Source organism: Tenrec ecaudatus, chromosome 9 (assembly GCF_050624435.1).
Source record: "Tenrec ecaudatus isolate mTenEca1 chromosome 9, mTenEca1.hap1, whole genome shotgun sequence".
In the NCBI taxonomy this organism is placed as follows: Eukaryota; Metazoa; Chordata; class Mammalia; order Afrosoricida; family Tenrecidae; genus Tenrec; species Tenrec ecaudatus.
The window spans coordinates 80,416,047-80,436,613 of record NC_134538.1 but is presented as its reverse complement, the minus strand read 5'-3'; the positions used below and the strand labels follow the sequence as shown (position 1 = coordinate 80,436,613).

Here is a 20,567-nt window from a genome sequence, read left to right as displayed (position 1 = left end):
TGAACTAACTGGCAGTGTCAAGTCATGGCAACTGTCAAGCTCATGGAGCGACTAAGCAGCCTCCTGTGCCTCCAGCCTCTCACTCTGGAGAGGCGTGGACTGCCAGTCCTGCTAAACCTCTGTCTTAGGCTACCTAGCGGTGCTGTACCAGAAATAGCACAAGTGAACGGCTTTAACAAGCAAACACATTCTTAGTTTAGGAGACTACTCGTCCAAATTCAGGCTGCCAGCTCAAGGGGAAGGCTTCCTGTCTCTGCCAGCTCTTGGGGGGCATCCTTGCTCCCTTTCAACATCTGTGAGCCTGGCCTTCTAAGCATGTCTTGACATCAATCATTCCTCTGGGTGGAGGAAGTTCTCAGAGCAGGAACCCTGGTGTAAAGGACTTCCTTCATTCCTGGCTCTTCCGTTTTGGTAATACTCAGGTCTCTCATTCTCTGTTCCCTTCTCTCTTTAACTCTTCCTCTTTTTTATTTCTAATCCTTTTATTAGGGGCTCATGCAACTCTTATCACAATCCATACATACATCAATTGTATAAAGCACATTTGTACATTCATTGCCCTCATCATTCTCAAAACATTTGCTCTCCACTGAAGCCCCTGGCATCAGCTCCTCATTTTTTTCCCTCCCTCCCCACTCCCCCGCTTTAACTCTTCTAAGACAATGCCGGCCACACCATCATTAAACTGCCCCCACATTAAATCCATCCCAGCCAACTTCGCAGAATTAATCCGTGATACCCTTCACTCACAAAGGAAAGCAATGTCGAAGGCCTGAGGTGAATGCACGCACACAATGGGAACAATAGCTGGAATAGCACCCCTGTACCGACCCCTGCTCTGTGCCTAATGACTCTCTATACCTGGTGGACTGTGTACGCAGTCTCTAAATTGCAACGCAGAGAGATTATTAGACAGAGAGGCATGTTTGTGCAGGGGCTGAAATACTTCTGCCTCCGATGTGAGGACTTCGATACTCTGAAATAATGGACAGACAAAATTTGGCCATGGCTCAAAAGCTGGGAGAGCAGCCTTTAGGAATCCAACTAAAGTCATTTCAGTAACATTTGCTAACTGATCGGCTATGTAAAGACAGCAGGGACCAGTAAAAGGAACAGACTTGGAAAGCCAGGGACCCAGGTTTCATTGCATCTCAATCACCAAGGCATGTGTGATTTTGTGCAAATACCTCCGTGGCTTAGTTTCCTAGTCTACAAAATAAGAATCGTGATTTAGGTTATCTTTTAGGGTTTCCATCTCCAAAGTAGAAAGGCAACTTAGATGAAGAGAGTTATTCCTTCTTAACTATAAGTCCTTTTGTTGTTGTCTAGAACAGTGGTTCTCAACCTTCCTCATGCCTCAACCGTTTGTGGTGACCGACCCAATCATAAAGTTATTTTCATTGCTAATTCATAACTGTAGTTTTGCTGTTAAGAATCAGGCGACCCCTGTGAAAGGGTCATTCGACCCCCAAATGGGTCGCGACCCACAGGTTGAGAACCGCTGGTCTAGTACAAGTCCTTTTGTCGTTGTTATTGTCCATTGTTGTCAAGTAGCTGCAGACTCATGACAAATTCTTGTGTGTGAGAACAGAATGGTGCCTGAGAGGGTTTTTGTGTTAAGCTGGTATGTTATGCCAGGTTGTCTAGAGAAGCAAACCAGTCACCCTCAACTGTGGATAAGAAACAACTATATTAAGAAGTCATTTCATCATCAAGAAGGCATCCCAGCCCTGTCCAACTCAAGTCCACAAGCCCAGTGCTAGCCAGAGCCCTCTTCTGACTTGCACAGCGACCAGCCAATGACACAGAAAGCAGGGAGATCACAGGCTGATCGGTGCAGAGTTGCACGGGTCCAAGGTCATGGAAGCTCACAGGGTCAGGCCACCATTGGAGGCAGATGCAATGTCTCAGCAAGAATGAAGGCCAAGGTTAAGACACAGAGCAGTTCCCAATGTCTCTACAATGTTTAAAAGGCCACAACACCAACGAGGTGTCATCAGGCTACTACTTGATTGACAGGTTGAACTCCAACCTGTAAGAATTTTCAACGACTGATGTCTTGGAGGTAGATCACCAGGTCCTTCTCCCAAGACTGTCTTTGGGTGAACTCTAGCCAGCAACCTTTCAATTAGCAACCACGCATGGTAACTACTGACACCAGCTAGGGACTCCTGTGAAAGGGCGATTGGACGGAGAAGCTTCTGCAATGGCTCGGCATCAGCAGGACTCATCAGAAGAAATGCAGAAGACCTGTGCAGTCTGAGCCGTGGCTTGGCTTTATACCCCACGGACCTTTAGCCAATTCCAATGGTCTCATTCATCCACTATTCTGAATTAAAATGACTCTGATTTTTTTCTAATATCTCAATGATGACTACAGGAGATTGGCTCTGGTTTTTGAAGATTCTTGCAGTCCGTTTCTCTGGTTCATCTGCATGTCAATATACCTTCCTCAATGGCACATATACACTACACAGTAAAGAGGGCTGTGTGAAAAATTAAAGACATAATCTGCTTTGCTGCAGGTCAGGGTGGTCAGCCGAGGTTCCCAATTAACCTGAGGAAACTGTACCTCCTTTCGACATACTCAGTGGAACGGCTGGCCTAGATGCTTACAGAGAAAGCTTTGCTCCTCCTTCTAGACAAGAGGTCACCTAAATTATGCTCAGCACTGCTTCCAAAGGGTAACAGAAACTTGCAAAGATTAATGTGACCTTGTTAAACTTACCACTCAGTGTTTTTTAATCTTTTGTTGTTGAGCTTTTTTTTAAAACATTTTATTAGCGGTTCATACAACTCTTATCACAATCCACACATACACCAATTGTGTAAAGCACATCTGTACATTCATTGCCCTCATCATTTTCAAAGCATTTTGCTCTCCACTTAAGCCCTTTGAATCAGGTCCTCTTTTTTTCCCCCTCCCTCATGAGCCTTTGACAATTTATAAATTATTTTGTCATATCTTGCCCTGTCCGACGTCGCCCTTCACCCCCTTTTCTGTTGTCCGTCCCCCAGAGAGGTGGTCACATGTAGATCCTTGCAATCGGTTCCCTCTTTCCAACCCCTTCTCCCTCTACCCTCCCAGTGACACCACTCACACCCCTGGTCCTGAAGGTATTATCCGCCCTAGATTCCCTGTGCCTCCAGCTCCTATCTGCACCAGTGTACATCCTCTGGTCTACCCAGACTTGTAAAGTAGAATTCGTATCATGGTAGTGGGTGGGGGGAGGAAGCATTTAGGAACTAGAGAAAAGCTGTATTCTTCATTGGTGCTACATCGCACCCTGATTGACAAATCTCCTCCCCTAGACCCCTCTGTGAGGGGATCTCCAGTGGCCAACAAATGGGTGTTGGGTCTCCTCTGCACTTCCCCCTTCATTCACTATGTTAAGATTTTTTTGTTCTGATGATGCCTGATACCTGATTCCTTCGGCACCTCATGATCGCACATTTTTTCATCTTTCCAAGTAGAAAAATATTTTCAAAATTACACTACACTTGGGGAGTGGGGGGTAGACAAACCTTTTGTGCCTGTTTCTTGAAACATTTGGCCACAGTGCGGGAGCCTGTGCAGCAAAAGGTGCCTAAGGCTCCCATCTAACAAGACCTGAGTGGAGGCCAGGCTACACCCCAAGAGAATCACTTAACCCAAGGTCAGCCTCACAACCCAAGAACAGTACAATGGTTTTCAAGTTTTTAAAGAAAAAAAGAGAGAGACTCGAACAGCGACCAGTGCAACCAGAAAGTTCACAAAGGGTTCTGGGGAAAATACCATTATCTTTTTATTCCATTTTTCCATGAATTTTTTAAAGCCCCTTGCAGATTTGGGGTTTTTTTTTTTAATGATTTTTAAATTACAAATTAGGCTGGGGTGGGGGAATGGTTACAGCTCAAACTATCAACTCTGCATTCAATAGTTCAAGCCACTCACCAAACCCCCCACCCCACCTGTATTCTAGAGCACCCACTTCTGTGGCTTCTCTTCTCCCTTGTATGGCCCTCCATCCTCTGTTACACCCAGGTCTACACTTGTCAGCCTTCTAGTCTGGTGCTTCATCTTCCCACCTTTGCCATCCGCCCTTTGGGAATCTCCAAAGTCTGTTTCTTTTGGCATGCAAGTCTTTGTCTTGGTGTATATCCTTAAAGTAGTGATCCATTTGTCCTTCTGTGATGGACTGACTTCATTCAGCATAAGGTTCCCCAGGTCCATCCGTGTCGTGAGGTGCTTTGTTCTTTAGTGAAGTGTAGAATTCCACTGTCTGTACCAAAGTCTATCCATTCTTCTGCAGATGGGAAACTGTGAGCTGTTTCCAGCTTCTTGCTTGCTATTGTGAACAGGGCTGTGACAGATAAGGGAGTGCAAACGTCTGTTCCTGTTACAGCTCTTACTTCTTTGGGGTATGTACCCAGCAGAGGTATTTCTGGATCCTATGAAATCTCGGTATTCCCAGTTGTTTTGGGGGTGGCACCATATCGCTTTCGACGGTGGTTGTACACATTTCCAGACCCACCAGCAATGTGTATTTCCTTACTCTTACACATAGATATGCAAACCATTGCTAGGTAAAAACATCAAATAGACATGTTACCCAAGAAAATAATATCCATCTCTTCAAATAACTACTAATCGACTCATTCAAATTTAGTATCAACTCAAACTGCTTTCCACTCCTGAAGATGGGAAAAGGCCACCTTTCCCAGATCCCTAATGAAGCAAATAACTGATCAAATCTCACAAATAAACCTTGCACGTGGTTACTTAATGACTCATGTCATTTGAAAGCCTACTGAATCCAGAGAGGATGTTAGTATAGATGCAAGTGGTCAATGCACACAGCTGATAAATGAAATCTGGAAAGCTCCAGTCCACCAGCAGTGCTTGGGAAGATGGTCTGGCAATCTACTTACCAAAAAATAATCAGTCATTCAAGACCCCGTGCACTGGAATCAACTCAGTGGCAATGGGTAAAGTAAGAAGTAGGCATTAGCAGACACAACCTTCCCTGCAAAAGTTCGAGACCACCCCCACAGCTGCACACAACATACGACCCAGAGAAGGGACGTACAAGATACCCACGTCTGCAAATGGTGGCTCAGGGCCAGAAGTTGGCTGTTATTGTTTGATTTTTTCCTCACTGATTTGCTTGATTTCTCAGAAATGTATTTAGTAGTCTCCCAGCTCTGGGATTCCATTCTACCGTGTGGTAACTCTCTAACTTATATAAAAGGATTTACCTTCCTATCTAGATAAAACAAAACTCTAGATTCAGTTACTGATGCGTGGCTTTTTGTCATGTGAGTTACTGATAAAGTTTAACTAATCCACGCAAGTCTTAGCCAACAGATGCTAATACCAAGTACAATAAAGTCCAGCCCCAAACCTCTTGAGACATGAATGACAGCCTAAAAAGAAAACACTGAAGACCCATCTGGGGGGAACTTATGCACAAAATGCTTCCATACGGTATTCATGGACAACATTCACACATGTTTTCTTACTTGAGTCTCAGTCTCTTGGTACAGGGGCCATACGTCACTCCTGTTTTAGCAGTGAGGGTACCAGCTAAGGTGAAGTCACCTGACTCCACCAAGACAACGGGTATCTGCGCTGGAGCTTCAGATGCATTGTCTATCTCTAAGCTTGTGCTTGTTCTGATACCCGTTGTTTTGCCCATAAGTAAGAGGCTACTGCCACCAAACCACCTGTGTGAGCAGCCTAACACATACAGCTCATTCCTTGGAAAAACTCATGGGGAGCCAATGCCAAATCCACCTGACCAAACCGGGAGGTCTCTACGTCACCTGCCAAAGAATGTTGCTATCATTAGCTTCCTTGGTCGAAATCATCCCCTGGCTCATGGCAACTCCACAAACAACAATACAGGATTGTTGGGATTCGTGCGATTTTCAATGTCTTTCTTCCTAGTTTGTCTTCGTCTGCAAGCTCAGCTGAAAGCTATTCAGCATCACAGCTCCCAAGAAGCCTCCAATACAGATAAGAGATGGCTGTCCTCCAAGTGCATTGGAAAAAACCCTTACCACCCTCCTGGGAAAGAAAATAAGCATCCCCGCCCCCTTGCCAAGAACTAAAACCCAAAACCCCAATGTCTTCACGTCACATTCCAATTCATACAAGACAGAGCAGAACTGCTTCCTAAGGTTTCTCAAGCTGTAGATCGCTGTGAGAGCAGACAGTCTCTCTTTTTCCGACAGGTTAGAACTGCTGGCCTTCAAGTTTAGCAGCCCGATGTTCAAACCCAGTATGCCATCAGTGCTCCTGTAGCAGAGAACTGAGCTGCCTCAGCACAGGGGGAGCTCCCCTCTACTGCCCACCCGGATATCGTGTGACTGCTTAAAAAAGGAAATAAAATGATGGAATCGGGCTTATCACTCCACCATCAATGTACACTTTGAAGCTGTCACTTTGAGTGCACATTCCTAGTACAACATCAAAGCCCACAACAAATCTACAGAACAGGCCTTACCTGTTCACCTTTATCTTGAAACTCTCTGCAGGCATCTGGGAAGACATCGCAAACGATGAGTGGATAGCCGTGCTTCATCAGGTTTTTGGCCATTGGATTCCCCATGTTGCCCAGTCCTATGAATCCAACTGGAGTCTTAGAGGCCATTGACCTAGAACACACTGATTTCAATATATTATTTTCAATCAGGAAAGACACACTTGTTATTGGAAATATTAAGTTCAGATTTCGACAAAAACAATTGTTCAAAAGCTAGTTTAAACTAATGACCGACACATTTTACCCGGCTGAAAACCAAACTTACTGTAATCAAGTCAATTCTGACTCATATCAGCCCTCTAAGATGAAGCAGAACTCTCCCATGGGTCTGTAAATCTTTATGGGAATAGAAAGCCTCGCCATTCTTCTACAATCCCATTTAAACATAATGACTAACTTCTAATTATCTTGCTCTCCAGTTAAAACTTTAGGTACTCGTTGTCTTCTGTGTCTGTGGCGCAGTGGTTACACATTGGGTTCCTAACTGCAAGGTCGGCAGTTCGAAACCCACCAGCCACTCTATGGGAGAAAGACTGGACTTTCTACTCCTGTAAACAGGTTCACAATGCACAAGGGCAGTTCGATCCTGCCCTCCAGAGTCACTATGAGTCGAAATCAACTTGTTGGCAGTGGGGTAGGGATATGCCCTTGAATGTAATGCAATTTGTTAACAGGGTTTTATTATGTTAATGAAGCACATCAGTGTGGTTGTGTCCTGAATCTACTCACTTCTGAGTAAAAAGGCGCTCTACAGACACAGAAACTAAAATGTACAATAGGCGCAGACAGATGTCCCACAAAGAGCTCCAAGCAACCAACAGATGTTGAAGGCCCAAAGTGTGAGACAGAAGTCTCTCCCATTGCGGCCATACAGAAAGGCTTCCCCTATAGCTAGAGCCCTTGAGTCAACTTTCTAGCCTTCTAAACTGTGAGAAAATTAATGTCTGTTCTTACAAATAAAAAGGGACCGAAAATATTCAGTAAAATCTGTTTCACTGACCAGGTTCAATAATGAAATTTCTAGCCACGAATTTACCAAAATCCTACACATAGAAACTTGCCTCTGGTAATATAGAAATATTCTTGCTAAATGTTAAATCCAGGAGAACATATTGCCATCAAAATTCATCCGTTTACAAATGTGGCCCTGGGAAGAAGAGAGGGGACCCTCTTGCCTAGGCTTCAAAGAGTAAGTGCGACAATATCAAGACCTTTGGCTAATAAGCCCACACTTGCGGGGAGGAGGGCTTGCCATCAATGGGTGGGGAGGGGGAGTTTTGTGCTTATAAAGCTGAAAATGGTCTGGGTTTTACATTGGGCCACACAATTCAATGTAATGGTTTTTGCAGAGAGAGGGAGTCATGCCACAGCATGGAAATATTAGATGCTCTTTCCCAGTTTCTCAATTTAGAACTGCCATTCAATTTTACTGCACGAAGTAGTGCTAGGCTAGAGTTCATAGATGCAGGTGCAAGCAAGATATGGTCGTTCCCTCAAAAAGTCCCATAGTCCAGAAGAAATACTTTCACTTGGCTTCCCACCAATGTCCTTTATTTTCCAAGGATGCCACATTTTAAATTGTTTAGTGCATCGACTAGTCAGTGACACTTTAAAGTTTCAATCTTCTCAACTATTTGACTCCTGCTCTTCCTTGAATTAAATAGTGCTGGTGGCACTGTGGGTGAAGTGTTGGACTGCTAACTGTAAGGTTGGTAGTTCGAATGCACCAGCTGCTCATGGAAGAAACGGGTTGGAAAGGGGGAACTGATTACAAGGATCCACATGTGAACTCCTCTCTGGGAGATGGACGGCAGAGAAGGGGGGGGGAGGGAGACTCTGGATAGGGCAAGATATGACAAAATAACGATGTATAAATTACCAAGGGCACATGAGGGAGAGGGGTGAGCGGGGAGGGAGGGGGAAAAAAAAGAGGACCTGATGCAAAGGGCTTAAGTGGAGAGCAAATGCTTTGAAAATGATTAGGGCAAAGAATGTGCGGATGTGCTTTATACAATTGATGTATGTATATGTATGGATTGTGATAAGAGTTGTATGAGCCCCTAATAAAATGTAAAAAAATAAAATGATTAGGGCAAAGAATGTACAGATGTGCTTTATACAATTGATGTATGTATTTGTATGGACTGTGACAAGAGTTGTATGAGCCCCTAATAAAATGTTTTTTTTAAAAAAAGAACACGGGGTTATCTGCTCTTGTAACGGTTTACAGTCTTTGAAACCCCATCTAGGGTCACTACCGGTCAGAACCAACTCCCTAGCAGTGGCTTTAGTTTGGGTTCACCCCTGAACGTAATCTGAATTCAATGAAACTCCTAGAAACAAATTGTTGGAAGCCCCTGATACTCAAGAAAACAGAGATCTAGTAGTTGTTACGCTCTAGGCTGCAAACTGCAAGGTCAGCAGCTCAAAACCACCAGCTGCTCCAAAGAAGACAGACAAGGCTTTTTACTCCTATGAAGGGTTGCGGTCTTGGAAACCCACAAAGGCAGGTCTGTCGTGTCCTAAAGGGTCACTGTGAGGCAGAATCAACTTGATGGCAGTGAGAGAGAGGCGGCCATTCTAACTGTTGACCAACCCTTCCATTAGATGTGGGTCATTCTTCTGCATTATCACTTTGCCACGTGTAACCCACTGGGTCTAACAGGAGTCCTTTCTTTCCCTTTCTGGCCTGCCATGGTTCAGCGGCGGGGAAATGATATCTGATTAAAATTTCATTTTGATATTCAACAAGGAGAAGTGCACTCTATAGAGAACTCTTTCTCTAATTAATGTGGGCACTAAGCATGTAGTAGTGGTCCTTACAGAGGAAATGTGTGGCACAGGGCGGCAGAATCCTGTGCTAGGTTAGGAACGAGAGAATTCAAAGTCTAGGTGTAATTCAGAAACAAGAAGATTGTACTTTAAGCAACTCACTCCGGGTCAGACAAAAAGTAGGGTGAGGTAGAAGTACCATTCCTACAAGTAACAAATTAAGGCACCATCCTATGTATGTGAAATCCTGCTGGTGTGATGCACTGCTAACTATAAGGTCAGTGGTTCAAACCCATCGCCCACTCCTCCCTCGGGAAAAAGATGCAGTATCTCCCATAATAATTTACAGCCTCCGAAGTCCTATTAAGGGCCACTAACAGTTGGAAATGACTCAACGGCAGAGGTCTCGGGGCTTGGATTTGGGTGTGGATCTACAAGGGCCCTGAATTAATGAATGTGGCTCTTCTGGCCAGTTTCTAACACCCACCAAATGACCTCTTTCTACATGGATCTGCATGAGAAGGAGACCACCTGTGAGTGACTGTGACCAGGATTCACTGGAATGCCACCCAGCTCTATACAAAATGAGCCCTCGGAGAAAGCAAAACCAAATTCACTGCCATTGAATCAAGGCTGCCTCACGACCCCCTGGGGTTTCCGAGACTATAACTGTGTTTGGGTTATTTTTTATTTTAATAAATCATTTTATTGGGAGCTCTTACAACTCTTATAACAATCCATACATCAATTGTATCAAGCACATTTCTACATTTGTTGCCATCATCATTTCCAAAACATTTTCTTTCTACTTGAGCCCTTGGTATCCAGCTCTTTTATCCCCTTCCCTCCCACCCTGGTAAACTCTAGATAATTTATAATTTTTATTTTCATATTTTACACCATCTGCTGCCTCCCTTCACTCATGTTTCTGTTGTTCATCTGGAGGTGGGGTACATTAATCATTGCAATCAGTTCCCCCTTTCTCTCCTCCTTTCATGTATTACACTCTCATTATTGGTCCTGAGGGGTCATCTGTCCTGGATTCCATGCGTCAAAAGCTATTATCTGTACCACTGTACATGCTCTGGTCTAGCCGGATTTGTAAGATAGAACTGGGTCATGATAGTCAGGTAAAGGGGTGAGGTGGGAGAGATTAAAGAACTAGAGGAACGTTGTGTTGTCAGTGTATACTGCACCCTGGCTGGCTCACTCCTTCTTTGTGACCCTTCTGTGAGGGGACATCCACCTGTCTACAGGTGGCCTTGGGTATCCATTCCGACCCCGCTCATTCACTGATGCCTGACACCTGGTCCCGTCGACACCTCGTGATCACATGGGTTGGAATACTTCTTCCATGTGGGCTTTGTTGCTTCCCTGCTAGATGGCCACTTGTTTAACTTCAAGCCTTTAAGGCCCCAAATGCTATACCTTCTAATATAGCCAGGCACCATCAGCTTCCTTCGCACATTAGCTTATGCACCCACTTTGTCTTCAATGAGCGTGTTGGGAAGGTATCACAGAATGCCAAATTATTAGAATGTGTTCTTATGTTGAGGGAGGACTTGAGTTGAGGCCCAATTCCGTCCGCTACTTAACTTATAAATATATGTACGTAGACCTATATCCCCGTTGTTGTATATTAATATATTTACATCTGTACAATGCCTGTTTATACCTCTATAAATGTCTTTTGCCTCCTAGTTCTTTCTTCTACTTTCTTTTACCTTCCTCTTGTCCCACGGTTAAGTTCGACCTTCATTTAGCTTTCTGTACTTCCTCCTCTCAGCTATGCCCTCCTGGCCATTGATTGTAGATCTATTTTTGTTCCCTTGTCCCTAGGTTTGTTGACTCCTCCTCTCCAGCACCCCAGCAACCATTGGCCCCATTGTTTTCGCCTCAGGACTGTTTATCCTGCCTATCTTATACAGATAGACATGAAAAGAAAAACCGCCTATGAACAGTTCCAGGTTGTCTGCTGACCCGTACGAATGTGTTCTGATTGGGTCTGATGCAGTGCCAACCCCTGCCTCCCGAATCGGAAAACTATTTTCAGAATTCCTCCGAGACTTTGTTACTTTGCTCTCCTTGCTGCTCGGTCGCACTCCCTTCGTGTTAAGCCGTGGAGTGGCGGGATCAGCCCGGGCACAATTCCCGCACTGTCTCCGGTACTGCCCCCCGTAGCACTGGACGGTAACTGTTTACAGGAGTAGAAAGCCCGGTCTTTCTCCCTCAGAGCTTCTGGTGGTTGCAAACTGCCGACCATGTCGATGGCAGCCCAATGTGTAACCACTACATCGCTGGGCTCCTTTGGAAACATGAAGGAGGTAGCAGTTGAGGTGGGCTTTCTAGGATGGCCAGGATGCCCAAAGAAAGGTAAGGAGGAGGGGCACATCAGATTAAAATGAAGTTAGGACTATGCAATGTAGGAGGAAAGGCAAGAAGAACCTAACTGCACGAGGTACTTTCCACAAACTATCATTAAGCCTGTCTTTCAGATGAGAAAACCGAGGCTTCGTTGGTTTAAGTAAAATGCCCAAAACAGTGTACTCAATTGTAAAATCAAGAGTCAAATTCAGCCAGCCTGGCGCTGAGCTTTTCCCCGTCAGTACGACATGGCACTGCCCTCCATTCTTCCAAAAGGGCAAACAGCGCAGCAGCAAGATTGACACAAACAGTGCAAGCGCAGCATAGAAGTCTGGGAAGCCCGCTCCACAGGCTGTCTCCATTTTATTTGTAAGGCAGTTCCTGGAGGCTGGGGGAAGAGAAATGACAAGCCAGACCTCCGCTCAAGGAACAGAAATGAGGCTGTGGTGTGCAGATACACTGGAAGAAGAGCCTGAAGGTAGCATAATTAATATAAAAATGACAATCGTCTAGGTCAGAGTTTATAAAGTGTGGAGGCTATGGGGAAAGAGAGACGTACAAAAATATTTCAAAGGCAGAAGTGAAAGGACATTGATTGATTGATTCCATTATGAGCTCAAATGAGGGAAAGATCAAAGATGACAGCAGTAGGGTTGTGATGTCAATACCTAAATACAGATTCAGGAAGAGGGGCTGGTTCTGTTTTAACTGTGAGCCACCAATGCGCTGTGTAAAGAACGCCCAAAGACCCCCAGAAGTAGTAAAGCCCCGGATGCAGACAATTGGCTAGCCATCTGCTTCAGAGTGAGAGCTGAAATGATGCGAGTTGATAAATTCATCAAATGAGAGTAGAGCCAAAAAGGCTGAAGGACAAAGCCCAAGAGAATGTCTATATTTAGAAGTGAAAAAGAAGCCACCCCTAAACTGCCACAGATGTTAGAATTATTAAGAGTTATTCGAACTGCTGTCCATATGTTCAAAAACCAGAGACGGAAATCTAACAGGGGCCCAAATCAAACTTCTTCAGATGACAACTACAATGTGTGAGATGAAAATTACATTGCAGGATTAACAGCAAAGAAGGCATGAAGAATGATAACTTTGAAGACATATGCAAAATTGGTAAGAAGTTAATTATTTTTTATTTCTGAAGGTCTTTGCAATACACGTTCATTGTAGAATACTGGGAAGAAGAAAAAAAAGTGTAAAGTATTAAGGAAAAAAGTTAATATCATCAATACACCAAAGAAATCACAGCCAATATCTTGGCACTGCCTGTCTTTTTGTACACATTTTTTTTCACTACATCATGGGATTCTATTGTATAAAAAGCAAAAGTACCCTCAGAAGAGTTTACTTTAGAGGACGGCACTGAAGCTGCAGCTAGGAGAGAGGGACATGTCTGATCAGAGCACACGGGAGCAAATGAATGGGGGAGGAAGAGAGAGTGGAGCACATCCTGACCCATCAGGCCTGGAGGATGATATCCCCACTCCGAACAGTCAATGCACAGAGTGGACCGTATGGCTGATTCCACCACGAAGCAGGACGTCCCTCACTGACCCAGGGCCCTATGGGGGACAACACTGGAGACACAGTGTCAGGACTGGCCCAGATTGACCCCATGACACTGAGGCAAAACAATAAAAGCATGCGGCAGAGCAACTGGGGGAGCAGAGCAGGGAGTACAAAGGCTAGACTCTGGGGCCACAGCGTGGCACCCCATCTGACTTGACAGGAGGACACGCCTAGAGGTCAAAAATCAGACCTTGATCTATTTACAGGTTTTTCTTTCTTTTTAAAATATTTTTTCTTGTAATTAATTTATTCTTTTATGGGTCGTTGGTTTTTTGTGTGCTCATCACTGTGTTCTCATTCGTCACTTTGTCTTGCTAGGCCTTGTCTTTTGGTGCATATTATTATCTCTACAGATCTACCTAGATAAGATAGGCTGGATGAACAGACTGGGAGAAAACAACAGGATCAATGGTTCTGGGGGAACATGGCAGAGGGGGAGGTGGGGGAAAGGAGGTGGTGTTGACCAATCCAGTGACAGGAGAGCAACAAGTGAGCTAAAATTAGTGGCAAGGAGGGTGTGAGAGGCCTGGTAGGGATTCAGCAAGGGCAATGTAACCGAGAGAAATTACTGAAACCCAAATGAAGGCTGAGCATGATAGTGGGACAAGAGGAAAGTAAAAGGAAATAGAGCAAAGAACTAGGAGACAAAGGGTATTATTTATAGAGGTCTAAATACAGGCATGTACATATGTAAATATATTTACATAGGATGGTGGGGAAATAGATCTATGTGCATATATTTATAGGTTTAGTATTAAGGCAGATGGACATTGGACCTCCACTCAAGTACTTACACAATGCAAGAACATGTTGTTCTATTAAATTGGCATTCCATGATGCACACCTTCCCAATACAATCACTGAAGACAGATGTGTGCATAAGCAAATGTATTGAAGAAAGCTGATGGTGCCCAGCTAGCAAAAGATAAAGCGTTGGGGGTCTTAAAGGCTTGAAGATAAACAAAGCGGCCATCTAGCTGAGAAGCAACAAAGTCCACATGGAAGAAGCACACCAGCCTGTGTGACCACGAGGTGTAGAAGGGATCAGACATCAGGCATCAAAGTACAAAAAAAAAAAAATCACATCATTGTAAATGAGGGTGAGTGCAGAGTGGAGACTCAAAGCCCATCTGTAGGCCACTGGACACCCCCTTACTGAAGGGTTGTAGGGAAGAGATGAGCAAGTCAGGGTGCAGGGTAGCAGTGATGAAACATTAACTTTCCTCTAGTTCTTTAATGCTTCCTCCCCCCACTATCATGATCCCAATTCTACCTTACAAATCTACCTAGACCAGATGATGTACACTGGTACAGATAGGAACTGGAAACACAGAGAATGCAGGACAGATGACCCCCTTCAGGACCAGTGGTGAGAGTGGTGATCCCGGGAGGGTGGAGGGAAGGTGGGGTAGAAAGGGGGAACTGATTACAAGAATCTACATATAACCTCCTCCTTGGGGGGTGGACAACAGAAAAGTGGGTGAAGGGAGACATCGGATAGTGTGAGATATGACAAAATAATAATAATTTATGAATTATGAAGGGTTCATAAGGGAGGAGGAAAAATGAGGAGGTGATACCAAGGGTTCAAGCAGAAATAAAAAGTTTTGAGAATGATGGTGGCAACAAATGTACAAATGTGCTTGACACAATGGATGTATGTATGGATTGTGATAAGAATTGTACGAGCCCCAATAAAATGACTTATTTTTTAAAAAGCAGAAGTAAAAGGATATTGTGATTTATTTGATTAGGAACGTAGGACAATGCATTGTGTCCTACTTCATCATATATAATATGTGATGAGCATTCTATGTGCTTTAATGTTACCAATAAATGACTAAGCATGATAATTTACTGTATCAAGACCTTCACAGTCTGGGTCCAAGTTATTTTAGAAATAAATGTTTTCATTATGTAACCTCACAAGGAAAATCTCAGTCCTAGTACAGCTTTTCAGAGCTCTGATGGAATAGTGGATTTTTCATCGGGCTGCTAACCACAAGGTCAGCAGTTTGAAACCAGCAGCTGCTCCTGCAGGGGAAAGATGAGGCTTTCTGCTCCGGTAAAAAGTCACCGTCTCGGAAATCCACAGGGGCAGTGCTACCCTGTCCTGCAGGGTCACTATGAGTCAGTTAATGTGTTGCTTTTCAGAGTTAATGCGCAACCCTGGTGCAATATGAAACAAATACATACACACATACACATTTTTATCATTTCATTTTACTTATGCTATCAATTATGCTGCTTTAGAAACAGGTTTCACACAGAGGGCAATTATAGAATGAGAAATATATGTCAATAAAAATAGTGTTTAATATATTATTTAATTAAAATAAAATAAATTCCTACAGTGAAAAAAGAGAGGCAATTATATAGCTTTTTAAATTACCATTTCAGTATATGATGCTGGTTACTTTTCCCATTCTACCTTTAGTCAGGTGGTAACTTTTACAATTATGTTATACAAAATAATCTAATAACAAATTATTTTCCCATGTAAATGTTGATTGAGTCACAATTCCCTATAGGGGCCTTTGCTGTTGAAATTTTTCTCTGTGCAAAGCAGCCTAAAACTTAATTACCTTCCAAAATAAAATATAAAACTTTATTTTTACCTTGAGAATGATTGGGGCAGGGAATGTACAGATGTGCTTTATACAATTGATGTATGTATATGTATGGATGGTGATAAGAGTTGTATGAGTCCCTAATAAAATGTAGAAAAAGAAAAGAGGAGGAAAAAAATGATTAGGGCAAAGACTGTACGGATGTGCTTTATACAATTGATGTATGTATATGTATGGACTGTGATAAGAATTGTATGAGCCCCAATAAATTGTTAAAATTAAAAAATAAATAAATAAAATAAAATGTAAAAAAAACACTTTATTTTTATTAATGCTGATAAAACATTAGTGCATGTACAAAACAGTTTAATATGTACTGCTCAATTTTCTATTTCCTTTCTGATGCTTTAAATATCTTAAAATTAGAATGTGCTACTTACTAACCTACACCTTTTGGTTCTCTCATTTTAAGTAATAAATTATATGGATGCTATGCCACTACTATTCACAGGATAAACATTATAAACATATTAAGCTGTCAACGCTAAAATAACTTTACTATCTGAACAAGAATGACACATGTTTAATTTTCTTAATGTTCCTAGACTCTAAATTTGCAATTACTTTTTTATTCTTCAATGTCAGAAAAGTAAAAAAGCAATATTAAGTAAAATTTAAAAAACTATTTCAAAGATTTCCACTGACTGAAAACAATGGAAGTGTTACTCACCCAGGCATGGTAAGAACACCTATAATTGATAAAGGTACACTAATAGTTCATTTTTCTCTCAGAGCCGCCGCTGGTTTCAAACTGCTGACCTTGGAGTCAGCAGCCCCAAACAGACTAATAGTTCATTAAAGAATGATCAGAACACTTTGTGATCAGAACACTTTCCTCAGCTAATTAAAATGAAAAGAAATATGCATTCACATGAAAACAGCTACTACATAAAAGAATGCCTCAAAATAAGTAAATAAAGACTGCCTCAGAGAATGTCTACCCGCAAGTCTGGCAGATTTCCAGGAGTTTGTATCTTACTAGTAATATTCTCTAAGAAAAGTCTGTTCTCTTACATCTCAAGGATCTTGCCCTTTATCAAACAAAAGAGGAAATCTATTCTTCGACATAGGTGTTACTGACAGGAAGGAGGGAACTGTTCTACTCCCCCACCCCACCCCACTCTCTAAGGAAACATCGGGAAAAAATTAAAACCAAGGCCTTTTAATACTGGACTAGATCTTGCTGTTACTCAAAGCCAAGATGTCACCGTGAGGTCTAAGGTGTGCCTGGCGCAAGCCATGGGATGTTCAGTCACCTCATAATCATGTGAAAGTTACACAGTTCACAGGGAGGCCAGCAAAGGAATTAGTGCGTTTCAATTGTGGTATTGGGGAAGAATATATTGCATAATGTGCTGTGGGCTGCCAGAAGAACGAACAAATCTGCCTTGGAACAAGTACAGCCTGGAAGCTCCTCAGAGTGAAGATGGCAAGATTTCATCACATGTACTGTGCATGCTGAAAGAAGGACATCATGCTAGGTAAAGGGTCAGCAAAAGCAGCTCCCGCCACAGGATGGGTTGAAACAAGGCTGCAAGGAGGGGCTCAAACATGGCAAAGATGGTAAGGAGGCACTGGACGGTTCTCCCTTCTGCAATGTTATAACTCTCCCACCTTCCCAAGAAGACATCTGACAGTGTCCCCACAGGCAGCCAAAGGTAAGTAAGGAATCACGAAAGGAGAGTAAGGAACACCTTTCTAGACCTTACTCGTGTACCATCAAGTTTACGGGAACCCACAAGTCAATGAGACCCTGCCACCAAGAACCAAACCCAGTGCCATACAATCTGTTCATGCGCAAAATGACACTAGAGGGCAGGGAACTGTCCCGCAGGGTTTCCAAGGGAAGCCTTTCTGTAAAGCAGACTTTTTCTAGCAGAGGCTGATCAAACTTTTCGGTAAAAAGCCAAGTGCTCTAACCACTGAGCCACCAGGGCTCTTTTTAAGCCCTACTCAAACCAAAAAAACCAAACTCACTGCCACCCCAGCGATTCTGACACATAGTGAAAGGGGAGAACTGCCCTTGTGGGTTTGAGGCTGTGAATCTTTTAAAGGAGCAAAAAGCAGTGAAGCTAGTGGGTCTGAACTGATAACCTTGTGGTGAGCTCTCCAAAAGGGTAACCCACTAGGACACCAGGGCTCCGGAGGGAAAGGTCAGTTTTTAAGAACTTGATATCTTGGACATGGAAATGAGGTTAATCCTAAACCATGCTTGTCTTTCCATAATTTACAATGCTTTGCGAAGCAGGCAGGATGGGCTCACGCCACTAACACACGTGTGTGAGGTTGACCGCACAGGTTAGGTTAATAATTTGACAGAAATGCCATCTTCAGGTAGCACAGTTACCGATGGTCAAGGGGGGCTCAACTTGTCGCAGGGGTTTTATCATCACACCCAATTAAGGGGTACACAAAACGTTCGTGCAGAAATTCCACCATCTTTTCATTCCACGTTGGCACGAACTTTTTAGAGCCCCCTCGTACACCAGACCTGGCAGCCCGAGGGCCAGTCCACCCAACGTCCACGTCGGGGCTTTAAAGGCTGGGGAGGGCAGGCTGAAAGGCCAAGAGCCGGCTCCCCGCAAAGGTACTCGCAACCCCGGAGCAGCAGGGTCGGACCGGACCCCTCCTTTCCCTCGGCTCTTCCCTACCCCCTCCAAGTCCCAGAAAGGACGCTGAACCCCACTCAGCTGGAGGCAACGGGAGTCCCTTGCGGCGCCCGCGGCAGAAGCCAGGCCTTGCGATCAGCCCAGAACGTGCTCCCGACCGAGCCGTGAGAAGACCTCTTGCCGCGGCGGCGAGCGAGAGGCGGGCGGAGAAAGACCAGGGTGGAAGGTTAGAGGTCCTTACCCGCGGCAAGGCCGGTCGCAGCAGGCCGCTGCCAGAGGCTCCAGTAGTGGAGACTGGAGGCAGCTCCCCGGAGCCGAAAGGAGGCTGCCATGCTGCCCCCGCCCCGCCTCCCGGTGGTGACCTCCACCGCCTCTCGGCCGCGCCGACTGCGAGCGTGCGCCGCCCGGCAGGGAGCCCACGCGCATGCGCCGGCCCCTCCTCCGCGCGCCCCGCCAGCGCCGGGCAGAGCGCAGCGCCCCACGGCGAGCCCGGCGAGACGTAGTGACGGACGGCAGAGCTGACCAATCAGCACTCCGGACTCCTACGAAGCGTTCCGATACACCAATAAGAGACCTTAGCGAATCTGCGCGTCGGGCTCGCTGGCTCCGCCCCCCTCTGCTGGATCTTGTAGCTGGCTCCGCCCCCCTCTGCTGGATCTTGTAGCTGGCTCCGCCCCCCTCTGCTGGATCTTGTTGCTGGAGGGGAAAAAAACATCTTGTTTACTGAAACCTTGGAGGGTGTGTGGGACCTGGTGCCTGTCACTCACTGCCACCTCCTCGGAGCGCCGGCCCTCCAGAACCGCCTCCTTGCGGGCAAGGACAGTACTTTGACTTTTTAAGTATAAACAAAACCTAAACCCACTGTGATTAAGTCGATTCTGATTAGCAACGCTACGTGGGGGTTCTGAGATTTAAAATGTACACAAACTTTCCTCCCCATGAACAGGCTGATGGGTTTGAACGGCAGATATTGTGGTTAGCAGCGCAACCAAAGTCAAACTCACGATTCCGACTTAGAGGAAACCTATGTGATAGGGTAGACCTGCCCCTGCGGGTTTCCAGAAAGTAACTTTTTACCTTGGCGTTCTGCAGAACGGCTGGTGGGCAAGGTCAACAGCCCTACTTGCCACCCACTAGGCCACCAAGGCTCCTGCCTAACCCACAGCACCTGCAAGTGTTTGTGTTTTTAGTGTCTGTTTATTGAGAAACTGATCACAGACACTGCCATGAATGCAGAACTTTGCATTTTATTTGATTTTAAATTCATTGGTTTTTAAAATAGAAGGAAACCAAATTTGTAACATTGCCCTCCCTCTTTGAAAGACAAAATTACTCAGAACTTGCACTTTCTACTTCAATATCTATTTCGGCAAGATTTGTAAAGCCTGCATCCATTTTGTAAGTTGAAAATCCAGAAAGTTAATGTATATGTCTGTATGGCCTGGTGGTACTGAGGTTAGACTGCTAACCAGAAAGTGGTCGTTCAAACCTACCAGCTGCTCTGCAGAAGAAAGAGGAGGCTGTCTGCTCTCCTGAAGACTTAGTCTTGGAACCATGATCAGAGAGAGTCACCACGAGTGGAATTAGGGCAGTGGGTTTGATTCAAAGAGAGAGCATCATATTCACTCGATAAATCTGGTCGATATTTAATGTCCGTGTCTAGATCATTGAATCTCCTGAGGAACAATCCAGGGCTTCTCACCCCCACACACCCAGCCCAAGGGTTGGAAGCCAGGGGCACGTCAACTCAAGATTCTCTTTAGAGCAAGGTAGGACAAGAGGGACAGGCGAGGAATGGCTAGGACAACAGGACTCACAAGGTGTCCACCTCCCATAATGTCATTTTATTTATAAATTTAAAGCCTAGGGGCTGGGCTCACCCAACCTTTAAATCTAAGCAGCAGAATAAACAGATTTGACTTTGACCTTTTTTCCTCTGCCCAGTCCACCCATGAAAAGAGAAGCAGAGGACTTGGACCATTTCCAACAGGCTCTCTCCCAGTTCTGGGCATGCTAGTAATGTTTCCAGGAACTGGTGCAGGGTGCAAAGTCCCCCAGTTTAACTGCAAGGAAAACAATTCCCTTCG

General features: G+C 44.5%; 1 protein-coding gene across 2 annotated transcripts in view; it reads right to left on the bottom strand.

The window, feature by feature from the left end:
- HIBADH (3-hydroxyisobutyrate dehydrogenase) overlaps nucleotides 1-18,880 on the bottom strand; it is a 120,567-nt gene extending 101,687 nt beyond the window's left edge. The window contains exons 1-2 of one of the 2 annotated variants that reach the window (XM_075558242.1): nucleotides 18,722-18,880; nucleotides 6,489-6,649 (exon numbers count right to left, since the gene is read on the bottom strand). In XM_075558242.1, coding sequence (XP_075414357.1) covers nucleotides 6,489-6,649; nucleotides 18,722-18,812 — 252 coding nt within the window. In that variant the 5' untranslated portion in view covers nucleotides 18,813-18,880. The remainder of the gene's footprint in view (nucleotides 1-6,488; nucleotides 6,650-18,721) is intronic. The other variant, XM_075558243.1, reaches the window with a different exon arrangement.
- Nucleotides 18,881-20,567: the final 1,687 nt, after the last annotated feature.